Source organism: Chrysemys picta, chromosome 2 (assembly GCF_011386835.1).
Source record: "Chrysemys picta bellii isolate R12L10 chromosome 2, ASM1138683v2, whole genome shotgun sequence".
Lineage (NCBI taxonomy): Eukaryota > Metazoa > Chordata > Testudines > Emydidae > Chrysemys > Chrysemys picta.
The window spans coordinates 67,427,506-67,453,155 of NC_088792.1; the positions used below are offsets into that span (position 1 = coordinate 67,427,506).

At 41.1% G+C, this 25,650-nt stretch overlaps 1 protein-coding gene across 16 annotated transcripts in view; it reads left to right on the forward strand.

The window, feature by feature from the left end:
* Positions 1 to 25,650, forward strand: part of CREB5 (cAMP responsive element binding protein 5) — a 349,218-nt gene that overhangs the window by 313,835 nt on the left and 9,733 nt on the right. For all 16 annotated transcript variants that reach the window (XM_065583406.1, XM_065583411.1, XM_065583413.1 and 13 more), the window contains 2 exons: positions 15,499 to 15,822; positions 21,412 to 21,639. In XM_065583406.1, the coding sequence (XP_065439478.1) occupies positions 15,499 to 15,822; positions 21,412 to 21,639 (552 nt within the window). The remainder of the gene's footprint in view (positions 1 to 15,498; positions 15,823 to 21,411; positions 21,640 to 25,650) is intronic.

Sequence of the window (25,650 nt, forward strand, 5' to 3'; positions counted from 1 at the left end):
GGTGCTGCTGGCCAGTGCCTGGTGGGGGGGAAGGAGCCATGACTCCACTTCCTTCCCATTTCCATTGGGGCACTGCATTCCCCTCAGGGAGAGAGCAGTCTCTGTGCTCCCCAGAGTGCAGGGAACTGCAGTTCTGCTTGGCCCTTAATGCTGATTGCACAGGGGAAGGCTCTTTATGCCCTCCTGCCCACACAATGCCTGCTTAAGAATTTGGTCTTAAGGGCTTAGGGCTATTTCTCCCCTCTGTTGCATGGTACACTTGGGAAAACTGTGCGAAGAGAGCTCACACAAGAGCAAGGTAGAGTACATTCCTTGTAAGAGGAGAGACCCTGGCAATGTGTCAACCAGAGCACTTGGGTCTGTGGCCAAGCCCCAGACATCCTGCACCTGTGCTGTAGCCTCCATTATGTGCTATAGGGAAGCCAAACTGCTTCTTACAGTACAAAACCATGTTTACACCTGGCTTTCCTGAGCGCTAGCAATATGACTTAGGAACTCACCGAATGGACAGCACCCTTCCCTCCCTAGAATGAGGAAAAAGAAGGGGAGCAGGAATTAAGCAAAAACACGTTTAGATTGGGCAAGTGTGATTTAAACATGGTTTATCTAGCCACAGTGTACAGTGGGGCACAGCCATTTAAAACTGCAGACAAATATGCTGTACCATCAACAGGACTACGATGCATTTAAACAGTGTTAGTATGACTCAGTTTAGAATGCGTCAGCAGATACATTTTTCCTCCATTGTAGATAGATCTGGATTTATACTGACAAATCAGGCCATGCAAATTTGAATTTCTATTTAAAAAGGTTACTTGCTTGGAAAGTTTATTCTTAGCTTAACCCTGCTGTACTGTTTTGAAAGAGAATATAACTGAGGTACAAATATACAGTGTATATCACTCATTTTTTTCCTAATGGAAAAAAAGAACATTTCTGCTTTTGACTATGTGGTTATTGTGTGGAAAGATTTTTCTGTTAAAATATTATAAACTGTTTGCGTTTATCTCTCATGTTTCATACTTTACATTTCTTAAAGTGGATTTGTGACCCAAGAACCCCTGAATGCCAACTGGCAAGAGGGTTACAGGAATATCTTGATTCTGTTATGTACATTTTAGTTCACCAAAGAATGTCATGTGAGATCTTAAGTGAAAGCTGAGGTCACACTGGTCATTAATATCATTGTGAAAATATGTACAGACACTATGTAAGGAGTTATGTATGTATACTAGAAACATATTCTTAGAGTCTGTATCAAAGTATGAGTCACCAGCAGAGGTGAAAAAACAGATTTTCGGTCAGACAAGATGTTTATTCTCTTCTCTCTCTGATGGGATGTAAATTAAGTATTGTAAGCTAACACAATAGATACCCATTTACATATAAAGTAAACGAAGAGACATGCAGTCAACAAGGAAGCAGCGCACAGGAAAAGTAGGCCACAGATGGTTATTCTGTCTCTGAATACAGACAATAAATTTTAGGGGTATAAATAGAAAGCAAAGAAGAGACCCTCTTATCCTGCACCTAGGAATTAAATGGGCAATGTGTTTACATTCATAAAAATGGAATCTCAGCCAACCTTGGTTGAAAACTCTGTAGAGAACTTCAGGTGAGATAAACTTCTTTAGAGAGGAGCTTAATTTGTTAGTCAAGTTTAGTCTCTAGAAAATGTGTTATGATTTTGTTTTACATATAACATATTTGTTTTCAGTATTCTTATTTCCTATCACTTGAATCTTTGATAAACTTATTCTTGTTTTCACTATAAATATATCTAAGTGCTGTGATACTAAGCAAGGCGCTGATCGTAAGACTATAAGAACATAAGAACAGCCGTACTGGGTCAGACCAAAGGTCCATCTAGCCCAGTATCCTGTCTACCGACAGTGGCCAATGCCAGGTGCCCCAGAGGGAGTGAACCTAACAGGTAATGATCAAATGCTCTCTCTCCTGCCATCCATCTCCACCCTCTGACAAACAGAGTCTAGGGACACCATTCCTTACCCATCGTGGCTAATAGCCATTAATGGACTTAACCTCCATGAATTTATCCAGTTCTCTTTTAAATGCTGTTATAGTCCTAGCCTTTACAACCTCCTCAGGTAAGAAGTTCCACAAGTTGACTGTGCACTGTGTGAAGAAGAACTTCCATTTATTTGTTTTAAACCTGCTGCCTATTAATTCCATTTGGTGACCCCTAGTTCTTGTATTATGGGAATAAGTAAATAACTTTTCCTTATCTACTTTCTCCACATCACTCATAATTTTATATACCTCTATCATATCCCCCCTTAGTCTCCTCTTTTCCAAGCTGAAAAGTCCTAGCCTCTTTAATCTCTCCTCATATGGGACCCTCTCCAAACCCCTAATCATTTTAGTTGCCCTTCTCTGAACCTTTTCTAGTGCCAGTATATCTTTTTTGAGATGAGGAGACCACATCTGTATGCAGTATTCAAGATGTGGGCGTACCATCGATTTATATAAGGGCAATAATATATTCTCTGTTTTATTCTCTACCCCCTTTTTAATGATTCCTAACGTCCTGTTTGCTTTTTTGACCGCCTCTGCACACTGCGAGGACATCTTCAGAGAACTATCCACGATGACTCCAAGATCTTTTTCCTGATTCGTTGTAGCTAAATTAGCCCCATCGTATTGTATGTATAGTTGGGGTTATTTTTTCCAATGTGCATTACTTTACATTTATCCACATTAAATTTCATTTGCCATTTTGTTGCCCAGTCACTTCGTTTTGTGAGATCTTTTTTAAGTTCTTCACAGTCTGCTTTGGTCTTAACTACCTTGAGCAGTTTAGTATCATCTGCAAACTTTGCCACCTCACTTTTTACCCCTTTCTCCAGAGCATTTATGAACCTCACTTTAATACACCTTTCTCCAGATCATTTATGATCCTGAGTTGAATCATACAGGCTAGTGTGTACACTGTTCCTTTGCGAAGAGCAGAATTATAGAATTGTAGGACTTAAGCAGGTCATTTAGTTCAGTCCCCTGCACTGCGGCAGGACTAAGTATTATCTAGACCATCCCTGGCAGATGTTTGTTTAACCTGTTCTTTAAAATGTCAAATGATGGAGATTCCAGAACCTCCCTAAGTAATTTGTTCCAGTGCTTAACTACCCTTACAGTTAGGGAGTTTTTCCTAATGACTAATCTACATTTCCCTTGCTGCAATTTCAGCCCATTACTGCTTGTCCTGTTCTCAGTGGTTAAGGAGAACAATTTATCATCCACCTCTTTATAACAAGCTTTTTACTTACTTGAATAGTGGTATTTCTGTGAGTGTTCAGTGGAGAAGGGGCTGAACACTCCAGGGGAACCCCTCAAAGGGACCTGGAGATGGGGGTACACCTATTGTTAACCTGCAAGGCAAAGTAAAGCCCCAGAGGAGAGTGCTTGGTGGCTGACAGGGTGGTGGTGTCGGGGAGATGACACCCTGCTAAGCACAAGCAACAATTCCTCATGCTGAAGGCAGGGGTGACTCTCAGTCCTGGGTATCTTGAGAACTGTCACAGGATTAAAGAGAAGTGATGAGTTACTGCAGATACAGTAGTAGGGGGTGGGGGACAGATATCTAAGGGAAAAAAAGCTTCTTTATGGATGAGGACTGGGTTGAAGGAGGAAGTATGTGGCTGTGCATAGGGCTTGGGGTGGATGAGGAGCACTGTGTGTCTGTACCAAAGTCCTGCAGCTTGAAGGGAGCAGGGATTTGTGAGGGAGAGTGTTGTGGAGTGGGGTGGTGAGAGACATGGGAGTGATCTGGTGTGGCATAGGGGGGAGATGTACAAAGGGACACAATGGAGGTGGGAAGAGAAGCTGTTAAAAGGGAAGGCACAAGAGACTTTGGTCTTTGCATGGAGCCATTGAGGGGACAATACATATCAATCCAGATAGCTATTCATATTAATAACTATCCACACTGACATATTTATTTAAGAAACAGGCAAATTTCCAAAAATAAACTTGGTTAAATTAAGGTTGTTAGACTGTATCATCTATACCTACATCCCATGTGTTTGGATATTTAGAGAGAGAGAATAAGAATATACATAGGATATTCTTATACATATAAGAATGTACATAGGAAATCATCAGTCATAGGACTATCGGAGGCAGGTAATTGAAAGCCATCCATTTAATTGTAGTTATCGTACTTTATTCATACTGGAATTCAGCCTAAAAACATGAAATAATCGTAAGAATAGTATCACTTTTTATTTACCATAGTGTTGCTTCTCCAGAAACATCTCTAAATACTTTGCAGACTACACTGTATATTTAGGGACCACTTCGTTTTAGAAATGAAAAATGACTTCACCTGAAACTACATGGGAATATTAGGTAGGTGAAATCTTTACCCTTGTTGAATTAGTCAGGACACTAGGCAAACAAACATCAATACTCTTTGAAACAGTGCCATGGGATCTTTAATGGCTGTAAGTAGTTATGGCCTTGGTTTTCCATTTCAGACACTTATTGGTATAATCTTGAAACAAAATCTAAGAATCTGATTGTATCCTGTGTATACAGCAGTGGATTTGTGTGTTCGTGTGTGTGTGCACACGCCCTGGAGTACTGCCACATCTGGGATTAAAACAATAAAATGTAGTTTTAAAACGTACGTGCATCAGATTTTGACTCTCCTAGTGCTCCTTTAAAATGTGTTTACTCCAGTAAAGAGTTTCCAAAATTACACCAGCAAAAGCAAAACTCAAGTCTCATATAGTGCGTGTTCAATCTCCTGAATGAGGATGACTAAATATGAGTCGTGTTACTAGGTATTATGCAGATGGAAATAAGTAGCTATCATCTTCTACTAGTAGCTGCAGAGTCACGCTTTCAGTGGGTTAGTGCTCAGCAAGGGAGTATAATATTCTCAACTTCTGTTTTCGAGTGCAAGGATACCCTGACGAAGTTGCTCAGATATCATGATGATGGGCATGGGACAAAAACCTGAATACAGTTCTCTTGTGTGCGTTATGTGAACCTGTAGGGGTTGATTTTTCACAATGCTCAACACCCAGATCTCCCCCTGACTTCAATTAGAATAGTGGATGCTCAGCACTTCTGAAAATCAGCCCAGTAGGACACATCCCTTTCCTTATCTGACAAAAGGAAAACATTCACCATTTACTTTTTTGGGATTCACCCCCTCGGAGAGGACAGGGAGTTTCCTCTGTCCCCATTTCCCTGGAGTTATGCTCATAGACGCAGGTTTAATCTCTGGCAGGAGCTCAGTTAAAGCTCAGCCATGGAGACTGCTGTGGCGACACTGAAGCAGTATACACCCCTGATGCTCTGCCTATTTGGGGACAGTGCTGCTGGTCCCCCAGAACCGTGGGGCTTGTGGCTGCTTGACACTGTTACAACCTCTCTTCCCTACGTGAGGTGGATTTCTGCAATCTCTGACCCACCACTGCTACAGCCATAGCTATATAGAGTTCAACCCATAGAGCCCTAGGAAATATTAGATAGAGATCAAAGCTACAAAACTTGGATCAGAATCCAAATTTTTACTCCCTATGCCTAGTTCAGGGGTGCTTAGATTTGGGGTGTCAATGCTGTTTTTTAGAGAAAGAAATCCTTACCTTGACATTCAGATCTACTTTTGGGTTCAGACTTTGAAACATCCTCTCCCAAAAGTTAAAGAGTTGTCTGATGTGAGGTTTTGATTCAGATCTGGTCTGAATGAGGCAAATCCTGCAGCCCTTATTCTTTATTCAGACAAAACTCCCGATGAAATCAGTCTCTACTTGTACACATGTATTCCAATATTCATTACATGATCAAACAACACCTAGGAAGCACTACAAAATGCTACATATGTGAATATATCATAGAAAACAATGCAGTTAAACATTAAACTACCATAGTGTAGTTTATCCTATATATACAATCTCACTGGAAGAGCGGTGTAGGAAAAAAGAAGTTAGTCTCTATTATATTATGTGGTATTATTTGCCAATAGTATGTCCCATTGCTCATTCTTGTGTGATCCTGTAACTAAATATGCTTCCCAGGGTTACCTAGGTTATGAGGCATCTCACCACCATCTTCCCTTAGCATGTGCCTGCTGTCAGTTCCCTGAAACCATCGCCTTTGTAACACAAGCACTGACTTCCAGGCCTCGCTTATCTCTGTACAGGTTAGCCATAGGCACACACCACCCCTGAGTCCATGGAGCATTCTCTTTGTTGTCTATCTCCTTATTCTCTGAACACTCACAAAATTACTTGGCTAGCTGTTCACAAAGGCTTATTAGTTATACCTCAGAACACAGCACTTAGATGTTAGTGGAAACAAAAATAAATTCATTATCAAAGGACAGAGATTCAAGTGACAGTCAGTAAGGATACTGGAAACAGATGATTACTGATGTTCGTCCATCGTTATCAATGAAGACCTCAACAACTCATTATTTCGATGACCGGGCTCTGTGTGTCCGATTCGGGCATGGAACGTCCTGTCACACGTCGGGCAGACATGTAATGGCACTGTTGATGATGTACGAGCAGCTCTGGACTTGCGCAGTTCACGCTTTTTTTCAGCCTCAGCAATACGCCTCGCCTCAGAGCTATTACTGCCTGTGTGAATGAGGCTGCGCCATACTGGACGGTTCAGTGCAAAGGTTTCCCATGTGGCAGTGTTGATCTCGAAGGACTTCAAAGAGGTCTTCAGCGTGTCCTTGAACCGCTTCTTTTGTCCTCCATGGGAGCGCTTTCCCTGAGTGACTTCTCCGTAGAAGAGCTGATTAGGAATATGTTCATCTGACATTCTCACGACATGTCCAGCCCACCTTCTTCTTTGAAGATTTCGCAGCCTGTCATTAACATTCAGTTCAGACTGGTGAGTAGAGGCCCACTGTGAACCATAGAATACTTAGTTTACATATAAACAGACAGATAAGTTGTGTTTCAACTTTGCTGGTGACCAGCCCTTAGATACAGACCTTAAGAACATAATTTTCAGTGTATATACATAACTATTTAAAAAACAGCCTGACGTGTTTTACAATTATGACCAGTGTGACACAGACTTTTGTTAGAGACCTCACAGCACTCCTTTTCATGAACTAGAATATAAATGGCAGACCCTGGAGATCCCTTTACCCCTTATTCCTGCTGCCAGTTGGCATCAAGAGGACCTTGGGTTACAGATACCATATTATAATCATCAAAATGTAAGGCTGGGTGGAACCTCATGAGGTCTTCGAGTCCTGCACTGAGGCAGGACAAAGTATATGTAGAGTTTGTAGACCATCCCTGACAGGTGTTTTATCTAACCTATTCTTAACCCCCAATGACAGGGATTCCACAACTCCCTGGGAAGTCTATTTCAGTGCTTAACTATCCTCAAAGTTAGAAAGTTGTTCCTAATACCAAACCTGTGTCTCCCAGACTGCATATAAGGCAAATTATTTCTTGAACGACCTTCACTGGACATGGAGAACTATTGCTCGCTGTCCATTTTATAAGAGCTCTTAACATATTTGAAGACTATTATCGGGTCCCGCTTAGTCTTCTTTTCTTAAGACTAAACAGGCCCAGTTTTTTTTAATTTTTCCTGATAGATTGGGTTTTGTAAAACTGTTATCACTTTTGTTCCTCCCCCCTGTACTCTTTCCAATTTTCTCACATCTTTCTTAAAGTGTAGTACCCAGAAATGGACACAATACTCCAGCTGAGTCCTCACTAGTGCTAAGTAGAATGGGACAATTACCTTCTGTGTTTTGCATACACTACTCTTGTTAGTACGCACCAGAATAATATTAGCCTTTTTTGTAATTGCATCACATTGTTGACTCATATTCATGATCCAGTATAACTTCCAGATCCTTTTCAGCAGTACTACTGCCTAGGTAGTTATTCCCCATTTTATAATTGTGCATTTTTTTCCTTCCTAAATGTAATACTTTGCACTTCATTACTTTGTCTTTATTGAATTGCATCTTGTTGATTTCAGATCAATTTGTCACGGTCATTTTGAATTCTAACCCTGTCTGCCAAAGTGCTAGCAACGCTTCCCAGCTTGGTATCATCCACAAATTTTTATAAGCACACTCTCCACTGCATTATCCAAGTAATTAATGGAAATATTGAATAGTACCAGACCCAGGATAGACCCTGTGGAAACCCACTAGGTACATCCCCCAGTTTGGCAGCTAACGATTGGTAACTACTCTTTGAGTATGGTCTTTCAAAAAGTTTTGCACCAACCTTATAATAATTTTATCTACACACATTTCTGTAGTTTGCTTATGAGAATGTCTTGGAGGACGGTGTCAAAGAAATTATTAAAATCTAGATATATCATTTCCCCTACTATCCACTAGGCCACTAACCCCATCAAAGAAGGAAATTAGATAGATTTTTGGCATGATTTGTTCTTGACAGATCTATGGTGGCTTTTCCTTGTAACCCTATTATCCTCTAGGGGCTTACAAATTATTTGTTTAATAATTTTTCAGTATCTTTCCAGGTATCGAAGTTAGGCTGACCGGTCTATAATTCCCCAGTTCTGTTTTTTCCCCCGTTTTAAAGAGCGGTACTGTATTGCCCTTCTCCAGTCCTCTGGGACCTCACCTGTCCTCCTTGAGGTCTCAAAGATAATTGCTAACAGTTCCAAGATTCTGTCAGCTAGTTTCTTAAGAACCTTCGGAAGACTTGAATACATCTAACTTATCTAAATATTATTTTACCTGTTCTTTCCTTATGTTGGCCTGTGTTCCTTCCCCCTTGTGATTAATATTAATCACGTTAACTATCTGGTCACAATTACCTTTTTAGGGAAGACTGAAACAAAATAGGTAATAAATACTTCACCTTTCTTGATGTCATCTGTAGATGACCTGCACTTTTCTTTGTCTTTCTCTTGCCCCAATGTATTAAACAACCTCTTCTTATTGCCTAGTTTAACTCATCTTGTGCCTTAGCCTTTCTGATTTTGTCCCTACATACTTCTGCTAGTCTTCTGTACTCCTTAGCAATTCTGTACTCCTTAGCAATTCATCCACGTTTCCACTTTGTGTAGAATTCCTTTTTGATTTTTACTTCGTTAAAGAGCTCCTGATAGAGCCATATTGACCTCTTACTATTCTTCCTATCTTTCCTGCACATCCAGATAGTTTGCTGTTGTGTCTTTAATATTGTTGCCTTGAAACTGCCATCGCTCCTGAACACCTTTTTCCCTTAGATTTTTGTCCCCTGGAACCCTATCTACCAGTTCTCTGAGTTTATTAAAGTCTGCTTTTTTGAAGTCCATTGTCTTTATTCTGTGGCTCTCACTCCTTCCTTTCCTTAGAATAATGAATAATCAAATACTGGATAAAAATGGAAATAATAATGTACACACATAGACCGAATTACAAATATTGTGGGAACCTTAACTTTGAATTTCCTGAGTTCTGTCCAAATAAATGTCAACTTTAACATTTCACAAATATCACTTCTTGCATTTAATAATCAAGAAACACAGAGTATGTTTCAAGTGTATTTCTGCAACATATTTCTGTCCCTGCTATAGGGTATTTATTGATCAAAATGGATATAGAATAAATTAACAGGGAACTTATTTTTCTAAATAATTGGAAGTCAAAAATATTCTATGCACAGGAATAATGATGCTTACCTCCTTTGTAAAGTGCTTTGAGATTTACAGATGAAAATCACTAAATAGAAGGTAGGTGTTATTATTGTTATTTATGCTGGTACTTCCATTGTGGTCCAACCTACTCTTAGGCACTCCCAAAACAATGGACATCCCTTCAGCAATGCCATCACCAGTGGATGGTTCTTTTGTGATGAACGCCATTGTACTATTGTCATTCACTACCATTGTACAACTTCCAGGTGTGACACTTCCAGAAATAACAAAATGATAATGCTCAGTGTCTGAAGGTCTGATCTTGTGAGATGATGTCATCAATTTATATGGATGGCAGTAGGAGATGAAGCTACACAGCCCACCATAGGTTCAGGCCCAGATCTCAGAAGTATTAAAGTGCTTACTTCGGATGGTACATCTTTTGTGTACTCTGCAGTTTGTTTTATTACCGGTTTCATTGTTTTCAACTGATCATTTCTTCCTAAAGATTAATTCAATTCAGCAAATTTGAGTTTGGGAGGACAACGGAGTTAGCTTTTTATTAGAAGCTGAGATATGCTGTAGACTTGATGGCAGTCCATGTATAGTGCTGTTACAAAATCTTATAGAATCATAGAATATCAGGGTTGGAAGGGACTTCAGGAGGCCATCTAGTCCAACCCCCTGCTCAAAGCAGGACTAATCCCCAACTAAATCATCCCTTTGTCAAGCCTGACCTTAAAAACCTCTAAGAAAGGAGATTCCACCACCTTCCTAGGTAATCCATTCCAGTGCTTCACCACCCTCCTAGTGAAAAAGTTTTTCCTAATATCAAACCTAAACCTCCCCCACTGCAACTTGAGACCATTACTCCTTGTTCTGTCATCTGGTACCACTGAGAACAGTCTAGATCCATCCTCCTTGGAACCCCCTTTCAGGTAGTTGAAAGCAGCTATCAAATCCCCCCTCATTCTTCTCTTCTGCAGACTAAATAACCCCATTTCCCCAACCACTCCTCATAAGTCATGTGCTCCAGCCCCCTAATCATTTTTGTTGCCCTCTGCTGGACTCTTTCCAATTTTTCCACATCCTTCTTGTAATGGACACAGTACTCCAGATGAGGCCTCACCCATGCTGAATAGAGGGGAATGATCACGTCCCTCGATCTGCTGGCAATTCTCCTACTTATACATCCCAAAATGCCGTTAGCCTTCTTGGCAACAAAGGCACACTGTTGACTCATATCCAGCTTCTCGTCCACTGTAACCCCTAGATTCTTTTCTGCAGAACTGCTGCTTAGCCACTCGGTCCCTAGTCTATAGCAGTGCATGAGATTCTTCCGTCCTGAGTGCAGAACTCTGAACTTGTCCTTGTTGAACCTCATCAGATTTCTTTTGACCCAATCCTCTAATAGACTATGTAAAAGAGCTCAGAGGAATGGGAGAGTATAATTCAGATGTGCCAAACAGCCTGAGAGAGAGTCATAATAATAATACCTCACTCTTACATATTGCCTTGCATCCATATATATCTCAAAAACAACAGGAATACTTGTGGCACTTTAGAGACTAACAAATTTATTTGAGCATAAGCTTTTGTGGGCTACAGCCTACATCATCGGATGCATAGAATGGAACATATAGTGAGGAGATATATATACACATACAGAGTGCATGAAAAGATGAAATTAGCCTCTTAGAGTTGGTGGGACAACTCCCACCTTTTCATGCTCTCTCTATGTGTATATATATCTCCTCACTATATGTTCCATTCTATGCATCCGATGAAGTAGGCTGTAGCCCACGAAAACTTATGCTCAAATAAATTTGTTAGTCTCTAAGGTGCCACAAGTACTCCTGTTCTTTTTGCGGATACAGACTAACACGGCTGCTACTCTGAAACCTATATATCTCAAAGTGCTTTACAAAGGAGGTCAATATCATTATTACCATTTCATAGATGGAGAAACAAAGGCACAGAGACCTTGCTTAAGGTCACCCAATTAGAAGATTAGCAACTTGTGTCCCCTTTCTCTTAACTTTAGGACAGTGTGATTTATGGCTGGATCCTGCATACCTTGTATTCCTCAAACTTCTCCTGAAGTTAGTAGGAGTTTTAAGTGCACAGGAATGCAGGATCAAGCTCTCAATGTGACATCTAAGTTTAATCAGTCTCTGAAATGTGTTCATTGTTTGGATAGAGATGAATCCCCTCCAATTTGCTTTTATGAACTTAAATGGCATGAAGATTTGCAAAAAGTGATTTCTACTATTTACGGTATGAAATATTTATAAACAGCTAAGAATTGAGTGAAATTTATTCTCATGTTCTCCCGTCACAATCATTGAATGAGGCAAGGAGGAAAATCCATTGTGACACTCTAAAGTACCATAAGCCAAATTCTGCTCTCAGCTTCCCCATTGCAATACTATTAGCTATGGTAGTCTTGTGCATGATCGTACAGTGATTGCTTAGGTGGTTATTGGTATATGGAGATGTTGTCATTATCAAGAAACATTATCGGTAAAATTCTTGCACCATTAAAGTCAATGGGAATTTTGCAATTGACTTCAAAGGAGTCAGGCTTTCACTTTGTAGATTGGTGCTACATTACTATAGATATAGGTATAGGGAAGGCCAACATATGGATTTTTCCTGTTTTTTCTATGGAGTTTATAATATAATATCATACTTTGGAGACTAGGACATAGTAGTTAAAGCTAGGAAATACCTTTCAGATCACACTCCATCTGCTTGCAAGGGCATGTTACAGCCTCTGATAAAGGACATTGCAGACATTAAGCTGATACTACAGTTGGTCATGTTTCTTCACTGATGTTAATGGGATTTAGGCATGTGCACCACGCAGGGAAAAGGGACAGACCGCTTGATATATTTATATGAGTGCAGTAGCACAAACTGAATTAGAATTAGAAAAACATCAATATTCATATCCTTTGCTTCCTCGCTGTCCTAACCTGGAGTACTACTGTGATGAGAGCTAGAGAAAAAACAAAAGATGAATAGGACAGTACAGTTTTATTTCATGCAGTGACTGAAGCTTAGAGATGATCAAAATAATTTACTTAAATTTCTGTTCAACAAAAATAGCTTTGAGAAGGAAACAAATATTTTCACTGATTGTTTTTTTCCATCCATGGTTCAGGGTTGTTTTTTTAACAGAAAATGTCTAATGCCAAATTATTTTCAGTTTTTAAAAACTTAGTGATCAGAAAAAAAATCTGTTTTTTCACTTTTGGTTTCTTCTAAAAACACTGAAAAACACCAATTGTTTTCCACTAGAGATGTTGGGGGGAAATTCCTGTTGGGAAAAAAAGTGGCTTTTTTTTCGACCATCAAGTTATTGATGTTGAGACACAGGAGAAAAAATGGCAAAAAAGCAGTAAAGATGTCAAACAAATTGCAGTGGCATGCAGGAAACCTAATTTCATTGCCAATTCCTCATCTTAGTCTCTTGCTACCCATTTCTGCCAGGGCAGGGTTTGCTCAGTGATGCTCAATAGCAGTCCCTCTGGTTAACTAATGATCTGCAATGAGGGGCTATTAAAGAAATGTCCTGCAGTCCTTTTGGGCTAGGTGGCTGGTTACTCTGAGGTGAGGCATCTAGAGGTGGAATCTAAGGTAAGGAAACAGTGTGAGGATCTTCAGAAATGTGGATGCCACCTACTCTCAGGAAAAAATGGCAGAGTTCCAAGTACTCACTTGTCTTTTTTCTTAGTCCAATGTTCAGAATTGTTGAGCACCAGGAGCTCCCTTTAAAGTCAGTGGCATAACTTCTGCTGATGTGAATGGGAGCACGATTGGGTACTTGATCGTATCTTTGTTTGAGTCCCTATGTAAATATGGTGCCATCACATTGTATTCTACACTACAATAAAACAGCAGTTTGGAATTACCAGACCCAAACAAACAACAAAACTGAAGTCTCCCCTCCCACCCCAACACATACACATTGCAAAGAGTTTACTAAATTCCTGGGGATTTTTCCAGCGCTCTACAACACAAAACAGTTGATCTTGCCGAAGACAAGGGAAAATGTTGATAGTTCCCCAAATGTTTCTAATTGGCAGCAGCTTCTCATTAATGAAAAATAAATTGCCTTGGGGTGTGTGGGTGTGTGTGTGAAGTGTGAAGTTAAAGAAACGCTGCACTGGGACAGGATGGGGGAGATAGCTGGTTTCTTACCAGGATCCTGATCCAGGGCAGCTGGCCCACCTTCCCATAGGGAAACGTGAACAAGGAGCTTGTAAAATACACAGACCAAATGGAAATTACCCCTATTGACTGAAACCAGCTGCATGTGTCTCTCTTGATTTGCTATCGCAGATAAATGGATGTGGTAGAAGGGACCATGGAAAGAAAACAAAATATTGTATTCTGCTTGAAGTCACGCCACAGTAATAGCCACAGTTTTTGTAGCTAAAAGAAAATGATTATTCGCAAATTAGGTCTCTCCTGCCCCATTTTTGGCTTTGAAAATTATGCCATTTAGAACAAGTCACACTGTAGTTGAGCTTCAGAGTGTTTTGACAAATACAGGTATTCATGATTTATAAAAGTGCTGGCTAACTGGAGTTGTTGTTTTTTTTTGGTGGGGGGGGAGGGCTGCATTTTGATTTGGAAAACAACTAACTTTGGCACTGACTTTGCTGAGCTCAAATAGGAAGCTGGTCTTAGGTAATCCAATGTGAAGACTATGTGGTGTGACAATATGGCTAATATGTTGGTACATCCAATAATTGAGGGGGGAAATTCTTCCACCCTTAGCTATCATTACAATGAACAAAAGAACCTTATCCTGCAATACTTACTCAGATTAAACTTCCTTTGGCTATTGCAGGATATCCTAAAGTGGGAGAATTAGAAGAATCCTATTGACATTAACTGTAGTTTTGCCGGAGTTAGAACTGCAAAAATCAACTCCAGCATCAGTAAAAGACATGAGGACATCACTGAGGCAGGAATTAGCATGCAACAATGAACCACAGCTAGCATTTGAGCTTTCGAGCTCAGACACAAAGGACCTTAATGGCAAGACCACACTTAACTAATAGTTTTTTTAGTTTGGTGGGAGGACAAAGGTTTGGTCTTATGAGGTAAAATACTGTAAAATGACTTGTGTTCTTGGGCTCTGAAATTTAAAAAAAGGGTCAATATTCTATTTATTTGAGGCAATAAAAATGTCTGTATTACTGGATGGTAATTTAGTGTGGACCTTTGTTCAAGGCATCATTGTAGCAGGTATTCTTTTTTTAAAAAACTAAGACTGCATGAGACTTTAAACTTAATGAGCTGACTAAGAATAAAAGAATACTTTTTTCCTCAACAGCATACTAGCACAATCATATGAAAATCTGTAGCTGTTAAATTATCAGGGGGTAGCCGTGTTAGTCTGTATCTACAAAAATAACAAGGGGTCTGGTGGCACCTTAAAGACTAACAGATTTTTTGGGCATAAGCTTTCGTGGGTAAAAACCTCATTTCTTCAGATGCATAGGAAGAAGCTATGCATCTGAAGAAGTGAGGTTTTTACCCACGAAAGCTTATGCCCAAATAAATCTGTTAGTCTTTAAGGTGCCACCAGACTCCTTGTTATAGCTGTTAAATTATGATCCAGATATTTTGTGTTCTATAGGTTTTAACTGATAATGATCAAAAAACTAGATTATAACCTAACAGACATTGAAGGTTATATGAAAAGCACTATACTTAAGCCAAGAAGTAAAATCTAGAAAAAAATCACAAAAATTACAGAACCAGACACTTTCAGGTGTTAAGAGTTTCTACAAATCTGGAAAAACAAACCTCTAATAAATGTATTATTGATTTCAAATTCTCTCCCCCCCACCCACCCTTTTTCTTCTGTTTCAGAGGTTGAAGGCAGCATTGACTCATCATCCTGCAGCCATGTCAAATGGAAATATGAACACCATGGGCCATATGATGGAAATGATGAGCTCCCGACAGGACCAGACACCACATCATCATATGCACTCACATCCACATCAGCACCAGACACTGCCACCTCATCACCCATACCCGCATCAGCACCAGCATCCAGCACACCATCCTCATCCTCAACCCCATCACCAGCAGAACCATCCACACCATCACTCCCACTCGCACCTTCACACACACCCGGCACATCACCAGACCTCTCCACACCCGCCACTGCACTCAGGTGGACAAGCACAGGTAGAACCACTTAATGAGCAATCATCTTCTTCTGTTCTGATGCAAGTTTAAAAAAACAGATTACATGTGCATGGCTTTTCAAAAGCAAGTCCACTGGCTGCTAATAGATTTTCTCTGTTGTTGGCTGCCAGGTTAACCTTACAACAAGCTCTAACTCAAAAATCCCAGATCAAAACTTACTTAGTAACAAAGAAAAGAATGTATTTCAAATGTCTAACTTTCTACAAAAAAGCCCCAAAGCTTGTTCAGGCCATAATTTCAGCAAAGTGCCAAGTGTACATTTATGCTGTTGGTATGTTATGGAGTTTGGCACGCTGTGTAGCTTGGCGCACTAAGGATACGTCCACACTGCATTTTAAAACATGCAGCAGCAAGTCTCAGAGACTGGGTCCACAGACTTGGGCTGGCACTATGGCACTAAAAACAGCTGTGTAGACATTCAGGCTCAGGTTCTGAAGCCTGGGGAAGGGGACTGGTTTCAGAGCCTGAGCGCAAACATCTATACAGCTGGTTTTAGCATCCCGATCCATAGACCCAGGCTCTGAGACTCATTGCGCGGGTTGTAAAACACAGTGTCGACATAGTCTAAGGAGCTTGGACGACTACTTGGCAGCTCATATTTTTAAACTGTTCAATACACTCTGCCCTCAGAGATGGTCCCACAAGCCCCAATGAAGTAAATGATATGGCACATGCATATTTGAAGGATGAGTTTGATCCTGCATATATTTTATTTGTATATAGTATAGCAACTTCCATATGAAGTGTCCCAAGACACTTTATAGTGAATGTCATTCATAAGGCTATCTCAAAAAATAAGGGTGTAAGTATAGATGGCTTCAAACAAAAACCGCAGATCAAAGTATAACTATACTTTGGTTCTGGATCCAAATTTTGCTGCTGGCCCTTATTTCAATCATGGGAACCAAACCAAAAACTACAGTCTGAATGCTTTTGCATTTTGGTCACGTTCGGATCCAAATCCAGACCCCAAGTTTGCAGTCAGGGCTGGCTCTAATTTTAAGGCAAGAATTAAAGACTTGAAGTTATTCATTGTCTTGTAGTGAGAGAGTAGTAGTTCCAGATACTGTAGATCAGGTGAAAGAAAATTACAACTGTAATTACAACTGTAGAGAATTACAGAATGGAGACAGAGGGAAGGCCAAGATTAGCCTGGAGAACAGGTGAGGATTAGTAGGTGAATATTATGTCAGAGAGAGAGAGAGAATGAAGCCAGTCGCTGGGGAAAGATTTAACCCAGAAAGGTAATTTTGAATTGGATTCAGATGATGGGAAGCAAGCAAAGGTAATGGAAGATGAAGGTCTTGTTTCTTGGAGTGAAAGTGTTGTCTTGCTACAGCATTCTGAACCCCCTGACATTTAAAGGGTAGGGATTAAGAAAAACTATTAGTTGAAAGAGGAAGTAATGAACTCACAAATAAGAATTTCGGCATAGGCAGAGCTGATGTTAAAAGGACTTCTGGCCATATTTTAAGGTGGTGAAAGACAGACAAGCCAGGGAGATATGAGAAGAAAGAGAAGGTCCTTGGTCAGCCATGACTTCAGGATATCAGACCTGGAGAGCAAAGTTATCATCTGAGTTAAGAAGGATGGGAGTGGAGTCATGGATACAAAACAAAGAGGACTTCTTATTACCCAGGAGGAGTTAAATCTGTGAAGCACTTAATTGCTTACAGATACCTCATGGGCGGCTCTTAGAAAAACTTACAAGACATTAAAAATAAGAGGATTTGACATCCTACTGTCCAACCACATTAACTATTTACTGACATCTTGTTTTACTTTGTTGTTGCTCTTGCTGCAAGTCGGTGGGATTTCCCTACAGTATTCCTTACAACGTAAAATGTTATGAATTCTGTTGTTTTTCCATCTATTAATTATTTTTTCCAGAGATCTTTAACAACTGCAGTAAAAGTCCCTATATAATCTCATAACATAGAAAGCAAAAGAGGTGTGATCTGTCTGTCCTTGAAGTCAGTAACAGAGTACAGGTAATCTTGGAGCTCAGAGCACTAGATTGGGACTCAGAAGGCCTGGGTTCCCCGCTCTGTCTTTGACACTCTGTGAGCTTGGGCAAGTCACCTAATCTCTCTGCACCTCAGTTTCCTATCTTCAAATGAGGGTAATAATACTGACCTGCCTCACAGAGCACAGTGGTGTTGTGAGGATACATTAGTTAGTGTGTGTGAGGTGCTGAAAGCTTCAGACATAATTGCCAAAGACAGACACAGACTGAACATCCAGCCAGGCTGCCTGAAGGACATAGCTAGAGATTGGTCTGCATGGCACTCCATTTGAAAGGAGGTTCCATCCCTGTGGGATTTGCCCTGAGGTGCTGAGATACTTGAGTTGAGCACCACAGAAAAGCCTATAAATAAATAGCAGAACTTCCATTGACTTTAAACAGGAGCAGGATAGGGCCTTGATTTGAGCTACCAGTGTGGTAATGAATTGTCTAAAAGTGAAAAATAAATGTACAAAATTTAAAGAGAATAGACCGATCAGCCTAATGAGTGAGTGTATTTGCACCCTACCTCTGTTACATGCCTCAGGATTTGGAGCTTCCTGCTCTTTAATGATGAACTGTTGTGGGGACCTAATACCCTACTGGCTGGATCTGATTCCACTGTGAACACTTCAAGCCTTGGGGAGCTCGTTTCAAACAGGAACATGAAGTTTGGAGCACCCACAGTGGAACTGGAGACTGTGGGCACCAGCTGATACAGAGAAGATCTTGATCTTGTAAACAGACATAATTGTCATGAAAAGGTTGAGAACCACTGTCCGGAGGCTAAGTAGGATCTATACATCAGCTGCTTCCCTTGACAACACAGTAGTCTCCTCCTGATACACAACAGCAATAACGCTTTCTGAAAGGGGGCATTAACAGAGATAAAAGAAGGGTTTTGCAAGTAATAAATACAAGGTTATTACTTTCTAAACCCATCCATAATCACTCGGTATTGACCTCTTTGAGGGTCAGATTGCTTTAGCAGACACATTAATTTTATGATGCATTTTACTAATTATTAACTTCCTTCTTCTCTTGAGCCTGATACTTCAGTTCCACGCCTCCTGTCAAAGAAAGGCATGATCTGAATTGCTGTGTGCTGCATGCTCCCTTGTCATAACGTCCATTGTTCTACACCATGCCCTTGTGTAATGTCAGAATTCATTGCATGCTTTTCCACAGGCATTTTAAGACACACATGAACCTAAGGAATTATGTTTTGCTAAAATGAATGAGTGAGTACTAGTCCTGTGTTAAGTTGCAAAGAATAGAGGGACGTATTGGATCAAGGATCAAGGTAGAAATAGTCATTTAGTGTGTCCCTTTCTGAGTGATAGATGTTTTGCTTTGTGGGAGCTGTTTTGCTTCAGGTATTACAAAAATGATGTGGGTATTGTTATATTTTTCCCATTGGAATTTCTTTAGATCAAACTTGCCACCATGACAACTTAGGCACAGCAGGATGGTTTGCATTTTGCTTTGTTCTTTTTGCCATTCTACCTGTGTGTAGATTAGGATACATGATAAGCAGCCCTTAAAAATGAATGAATCCTAATTATAATACTTATACATCCTCTTTCTTAATGGAGCGTGCAACACACGGGGTGGAGAGGGAGCCCTCCTTGGAGAATAATGCTTAGACAATTATCAAGATAAGGCCTAATAGACTTCAGGGTCGTGATATATCTGGGAGCTTCCATTAATTATCCCACGTGATATCATTAGTGATCCAACTGCAGCCTTTCTAATTAATACCTGCCAGAGATGGAAGGAAGATGTTTTGTTAACTGGCTCTTGCTAGCCAGCTACTGATCACTTCTTACTGAAAATTAAACCATCCACTATTTATTCAGAATAAAATCACCCTATTAAAAAAAAATTCTATAGCAATATGTTGGCACAGCAGACCCAACTGAGAACGGAGAGACAGAAAAGCTTTTTATGCCGGGTGGAAACGGAGAGAGTAACAGGCAAAGGAAAGCTTTTGGTGTCCAGAAACATAAATAACCAATCTTTGAAGTCTCAAAAGGTGGTGTATGTGAGAAAGTGAAAGGCCTTTGATGTTATGTTGACATTAAAAGCGATCTTTGAGACCTCTACATTTCAGACGTGTTGCTAAAGAGGTAGCAAGTTCAGCCCCAGTGGATGGGGAGCATCTGGCATTGCTCAACAATAACCTCCTTTAGCCAGTTAGGGGGCACTACATGCTAAGAAAAGTCCCAAACATTACTCCACCACCACAATGATAGTAACTACAGTGACTGTGTCTACACTAGCAAGCTGTAATTCTCCACTGGTGCAGCTCCACCAGTGGTAGCAACATTGGAGACTGCAGTGTGGACATGGTTTATGGCTTTTTACCAGCATTTATAAGAACTGACTAATTTAAAAAAAAAATCAGTTTGTAATAAACATCCAGTAAATAGTAGGTCCTGGCATTTTTTTAAAAAAATCTTTCTTTAAATGAGTTTTTTTTCATTGGGGTTTTTCTGCTCATGTTTCTTTTTATAGGTTTTTTTCAACAAGGGAGAAACCAACCAGCTATATAGCGACAAAGTAAAACTGCCTGTACACAAAGTGCTGTCAATGCATAAAATAAACAAACTGGAAAACAGAATAATAATGCTCGCTGACTTCTGGCAGTGACAGTGACCTTTAGAATAAAACTTTCAGACAGAAAAGTGATTTTGCAAGGGGATGGCATGCTTTTAATTGATGCCTGGGCGGCAGACAGATTGTAATTACCTGAGTTGAAATTTAGGGCTCAATCCTACAACTTGCTGAGCACTCCCAACCCCTAAAGTCACCAGAGACCAGTTGCAGGTTTTGGCCATTAGCCAGAATACCAGGATTAATTCTGATTTGACAGTTCAGGCTTCCACTGAATCCTATATTCCACATTGACGCTGTAGCATGATTAAGGCTGGGGATTTTCAAAGGTAAGTAGAGGAGTTAGGCAATTGACTCCCCTTCACTTTTAATAGGAGCCAGTCACCTAAAATCCTTAGATGCCTTAGATAATCCCAGCCTAAGGTTTTAATAGCACTACTACTGGCCTCTCCAAAGATGTGTACGATACTTGAACATACATTAAGGAACATGTGAAACAGAGATGTCCTAAAACTCTGAATGGGATGAAAAAAATCCCAAGGCCTCCACTCTTTTGCTTTGATTAATTAAAAGTCACTGTGAGAAGCCTGACATTTCATTCATCAATCAGGTGCTTTCTTTGTCACAACTTAAATAAAACATTTTAATAACCAAAGGGGGAAAAATAATTTCCCTGGCTGCTATTCAGGAGGCCATTCCAAAAATCTCCCCTTAATCGTGTTGGCTTTTTGTCAAAGAATAATTTAAGTGGCATCTGACAGAGTCTTTCTACTTGTGCCACTCTCATATCTTGCCAGAAAGTCTGCCATCTCAGAATACACCCTGGTCGTATTTTTGTTAAATGTCAGTTGACATCACTTTTTCTTCCTTTTTGGAATTCGCAGCATCGACTAGAGCCCATCCACTCACCATCTATGTTGAATTTGTTTTTGTTGTTTTCCTGTTAGGTTTCACCAGCGGCACAGCAGATGCAGCCCACTCAGACAATACAGCCGCCTCAGCCCACTGGGGGTCGCCGGAGGAGGGTGGTGGATGAAGACCCAGATGAGAGGCGGCGGAAATTTCTGGAAAGGAATCGAGCGGCTGCCACACGCTGCAGACAGAAGAGGAAGGTCTGGGTGATGTCACTGGAAAAGAAAGCAGAAGAACTCACCCAGACAAATATGCAGCTTCAGGTGTGAGCTACTGTCTATATTCCCAAGACATAGAGGCACTGTTTACATTCAAGGGCATTGGGTACACCACCAGCCCCGGTTGTCATATGTGCTACCGCTGCACATTAGATTAATACTTTGAACGCAGACATAATTAAAGTTGACCGATCAAGATATACACTTGTAAATGAAAAACACATTTTAATTTCAGCAAAACCAGCCAGGAAAAGCTTGGGATTCAGAGGCTTTACTGGACTGAGTCATATATTTATTTATTTTTCTTGTCACTCTTTTTATTTTTTTTTTAAGTGACCATAACTCAGCTATAAAAGACTTCTTCAGAAAAGGGTATGCAGCTAATCCTAATTCAAAGACAGTGGGACACGATTATAAATAGAATGGCCTGGTGGTAAGAAAAAGAAGGGAACAGAATGTAAATATAGTCTGAAAGCGATAAGTGGTCGAAGTCCAGGCGGCGGCAGCGTCTACACCAAAGGCAGCTTGATTTTCCCTGGTTAAGGGCTGCTCTTGCAGGTTGCCAGGAGTCAAAAGTCCATGCTCATTTACATAATCGCTTACTGCTGCCCTCATTTTAAATATGGAGGCATGGCTTATCTTAAGCAGCGTAGACTCTGCTCTGAAAAAGTTGTAACTCTTCACACTGGGACTCATCCCATCCTTAGCTGCAATGGCACATTCTAGAATCTAGATGAGAGCAGCCACGTATTGTATTGTGGAACTCAGAGAGCCATATTTGGTCGGTGGACCATGTTTTGGCCTCCACAGGTGGCACAGGGTTTTCTAAAGGGATTAAAGTACTGAAGAAAGAGGTTCTGGGGGTGATGATGAACAGCTAGCTCACAGCACATGCTGGTTGGCATCAGTATATCTACAAGCCAAGTTCCTTTCAGTGAAGGGAAAGTTGGAAAATAATTACGAGAATCATAGATTCGTAGGACTGGAAGGGACCTGGAGAGGTCTTCTGGTCCAGTCTCCTGCATTCATGGCAGGAATAAGTATTATCTAGACCATCCCTGACAGGTGTTTGTCTAACCTGCTCTTAAAAATCTCCAGTGATGGAGGTTCCACAACCTCCCTGGGCAATTTATTTCAGTGCTTAACCACCCCGACAGGAAGTTTTTCCTAATGTCCAACCAGTGGTTTGAGCATTGGCCTGCTAAACCCAGGGTTGTGAGTTCAATCCTTGAGGGGGCCACTTAGGGATCTGGGGCAAAATCAGTACTTGGTCCTGCTAGTGAAGGCAGGAGGCTGGACTCAATGACCTTTCGGGGTCCCTTCCAGTTCTGTGAGATAGGTGTCCCTAGCCTCTGTTTGCCGGAAGCTGGGAATGGGCAATGGGATGGATCAGTTGATGATTACCTATTCTGTTCATTCCCTCTGGGGCACCTGGCATTGGCCACTGTCAGAAGACAGGATACTGGGCTAGATGGATCTTTGATCTGACCCAATATGGCCGCTCTTATGATCTTATGTACTGAAGTTAAGGTTACTGGTCTGTAATTCCCTGAGTTATCGTTATTCTCCTTTTTTATAGATAGGAAAGGGCAAATATCGTGCCAATCTTCCTTGACGTTTTAAATATACTTTCTAATGGCTCAGATATCTCCTCAGTCAGATCCTTGAGTATTTTAATGTGTATTTCATCAGGCCCTGGTGACTTGAAAACATCTAGCTTGTCTAAGTAAATTTTAACCTGTACTTTCCCTATTTCAGCCTCTGACCCTACCTCATTTTCACTGGCATTCATTAAGTTAGACATCAAATCACTACTAACCTTTTTGGTGAAAACTGAAACAAAAAAAGTCATTTAGAACTTCTGCCATTTCCAGTTATTGTTCCCCCCCCCCCCTCATTGAGTAACGGGCCTACCCTGTCCTTGGTCTTCCTCTTGCTTCTAACGTATTTGTAGAATGTTTTCTTATTACCCTTTAAGTCTATAGCTAGTTTATCTCATTTTGTGCCTTAGCCTTTCATTCCATGTTTCCTTTGCATCGGGTTAGTTTGCAAAGGAAAGTGCACAGTCTAAATCTTAAACCTTATTAGACTAGGCAATATTTCGATCAAGCAGTTTTTCTCACCGCACTGGATGTTGCAGGTAGGTTATAGTTCTTAATACACAGGCTGCCCCTTTAAGCCTGGGACCAGTCTCCTCAGTTCAAGTTTTTGTCTTCCCAGCATTCTTGTTGCTTCCAGTGCAGATGGGTGAGGAGAAAGGCAAAGCATGATGCCATTGTCACCTAATTTATATCCTCAGTCCATGTGCCTGGAAAACACTAGCCCCCACATGTCCTCGTAGACTTTCCTGAGTCATGGAGATAAATAATCCCCCATTGCGTGATGCTTGCACAGCCCTCTTACAGCATTGTAAATCCCTTGATTACAACTCTCCTGCCGATTAATGGTCATTTAACACCTCCTGGGAGTGAGTTACCTCCTTTGTTGTCACTGGAGAACTAGCAGTGGAGACTCTAAAACTCACAACATATTTCTGTATCATACAGCAAAATCTCATAACTTCACACACACTAATGATATACATATTTTGACAGAGCAATGGGTTTCAGCAGATCATGACCTTTCATATGATATCTTACATGGCATGTATGAAATATATCATAATTATATGACTGGGGTGAATATGGGTATTCTGGGGTGCTGCTTTGAGTTAGAGTGCCACACACCTATTAAATCATAATTCAGTTTATGTACTAATACTTCCAGTTCTTCCTGTTTATTCCCCATACACTTTGCATTTATGTATAGGTTTCAGAGTAGCAGCCGTGTTAGTCTGTATCCGCAAAAAGAAGAACAGGAGTACTTGTGGCACTTTAGAGACTAACAAATTTATTAGAGCATAAGCTTTCGTGGACTGTAGTCCACGAAAGCTTATGCTCTAATAAATTTGTTAGTCTCTAAGGTGCCACAAGTACTCCTGTTCTTCATTTATGTATAGACATCATTGCATCTGTCACCATAATCCTCAAATGGTCAAAAATGTTTTCTTAGTTCTGAATGCAGTGAAGTGTTTTAGAATTGTTTTCAGGTTCTTAGATTTGAAACTTTGCAAGGCTGTTATATTGGATATGTACCACTGGAAGATCCCCTATACTAGGGTGAGCGTCCCATAGCTGGCTACCCCAGCATTAGGAACATTTTGTACCAGCAGAGCAGCAGAAAGGAGCCGCAATGTTGCCGAAGATCAGAATCTTGTGTTGCCAGCAGTGTTTGGTTTTGAAAAGTAAAGAAGAATTTGGGGGGAGGGGGTTTCTTAGTTTTTGTATATTTTAAAAAATTAAATGCCTAGACCTTTTGGGATAGGTGTAAAGAAAGGAAACCCCCTTTTCTTCCTAACTATACACCCTGTTTCTACTACTTATGTGGTGTTTTTCATCCATGTGTGAAAGAGAGAAATCCAAAGAAATCTCCTTGGATCTACCAATGGCTTTTCAATCATTCTCTATAACAGGGGTGGGCAAATACGGCCCGTGGGCTGAATCTGGCCCCTCAGGGCTTTGGATCTGGCCCGCAGGATTGCCCCCTATGGCACTGCAGGCCCCGCGCCACTCTCAGAAGCGGCCGGCACCAAGTCCCTGCGGCCCCCGGGCGGGGGGGCAGAGGGCTCCGTGCATTGCCCTTGCCTCCAGGCACCGCCGCCTCCCCTCCCCCCCGCATCTCCCATTGGCTGGGAACGGAGCCCTCCGTTTCCCGCTCCCCCAGGGGCTGCAGTGCTTCCTGGAGCGGTGCAGGGCTGGGGACAGGGCAGGCATGCACAGAGCCTGCCCTGGCCCCGGTGCCGGCCGCTGCCACCCCAGAGCTGCTTTAGGTAAGTGGCGCCGGGCTGAAGCCCAAACTCCTCCTTCACCCTGCCCCCCAACTCCCTGCCCTAAGCTCCCTGCTTGCACCTCACACCCCTCCTGCACCCCAACTCCCTGCCCTGAGCCCCCTGCTGCACCCTGCATGCCTGTGTACCCCAATCTCCTGCCCTGAGCCGCCTGCCACACCCCACACACA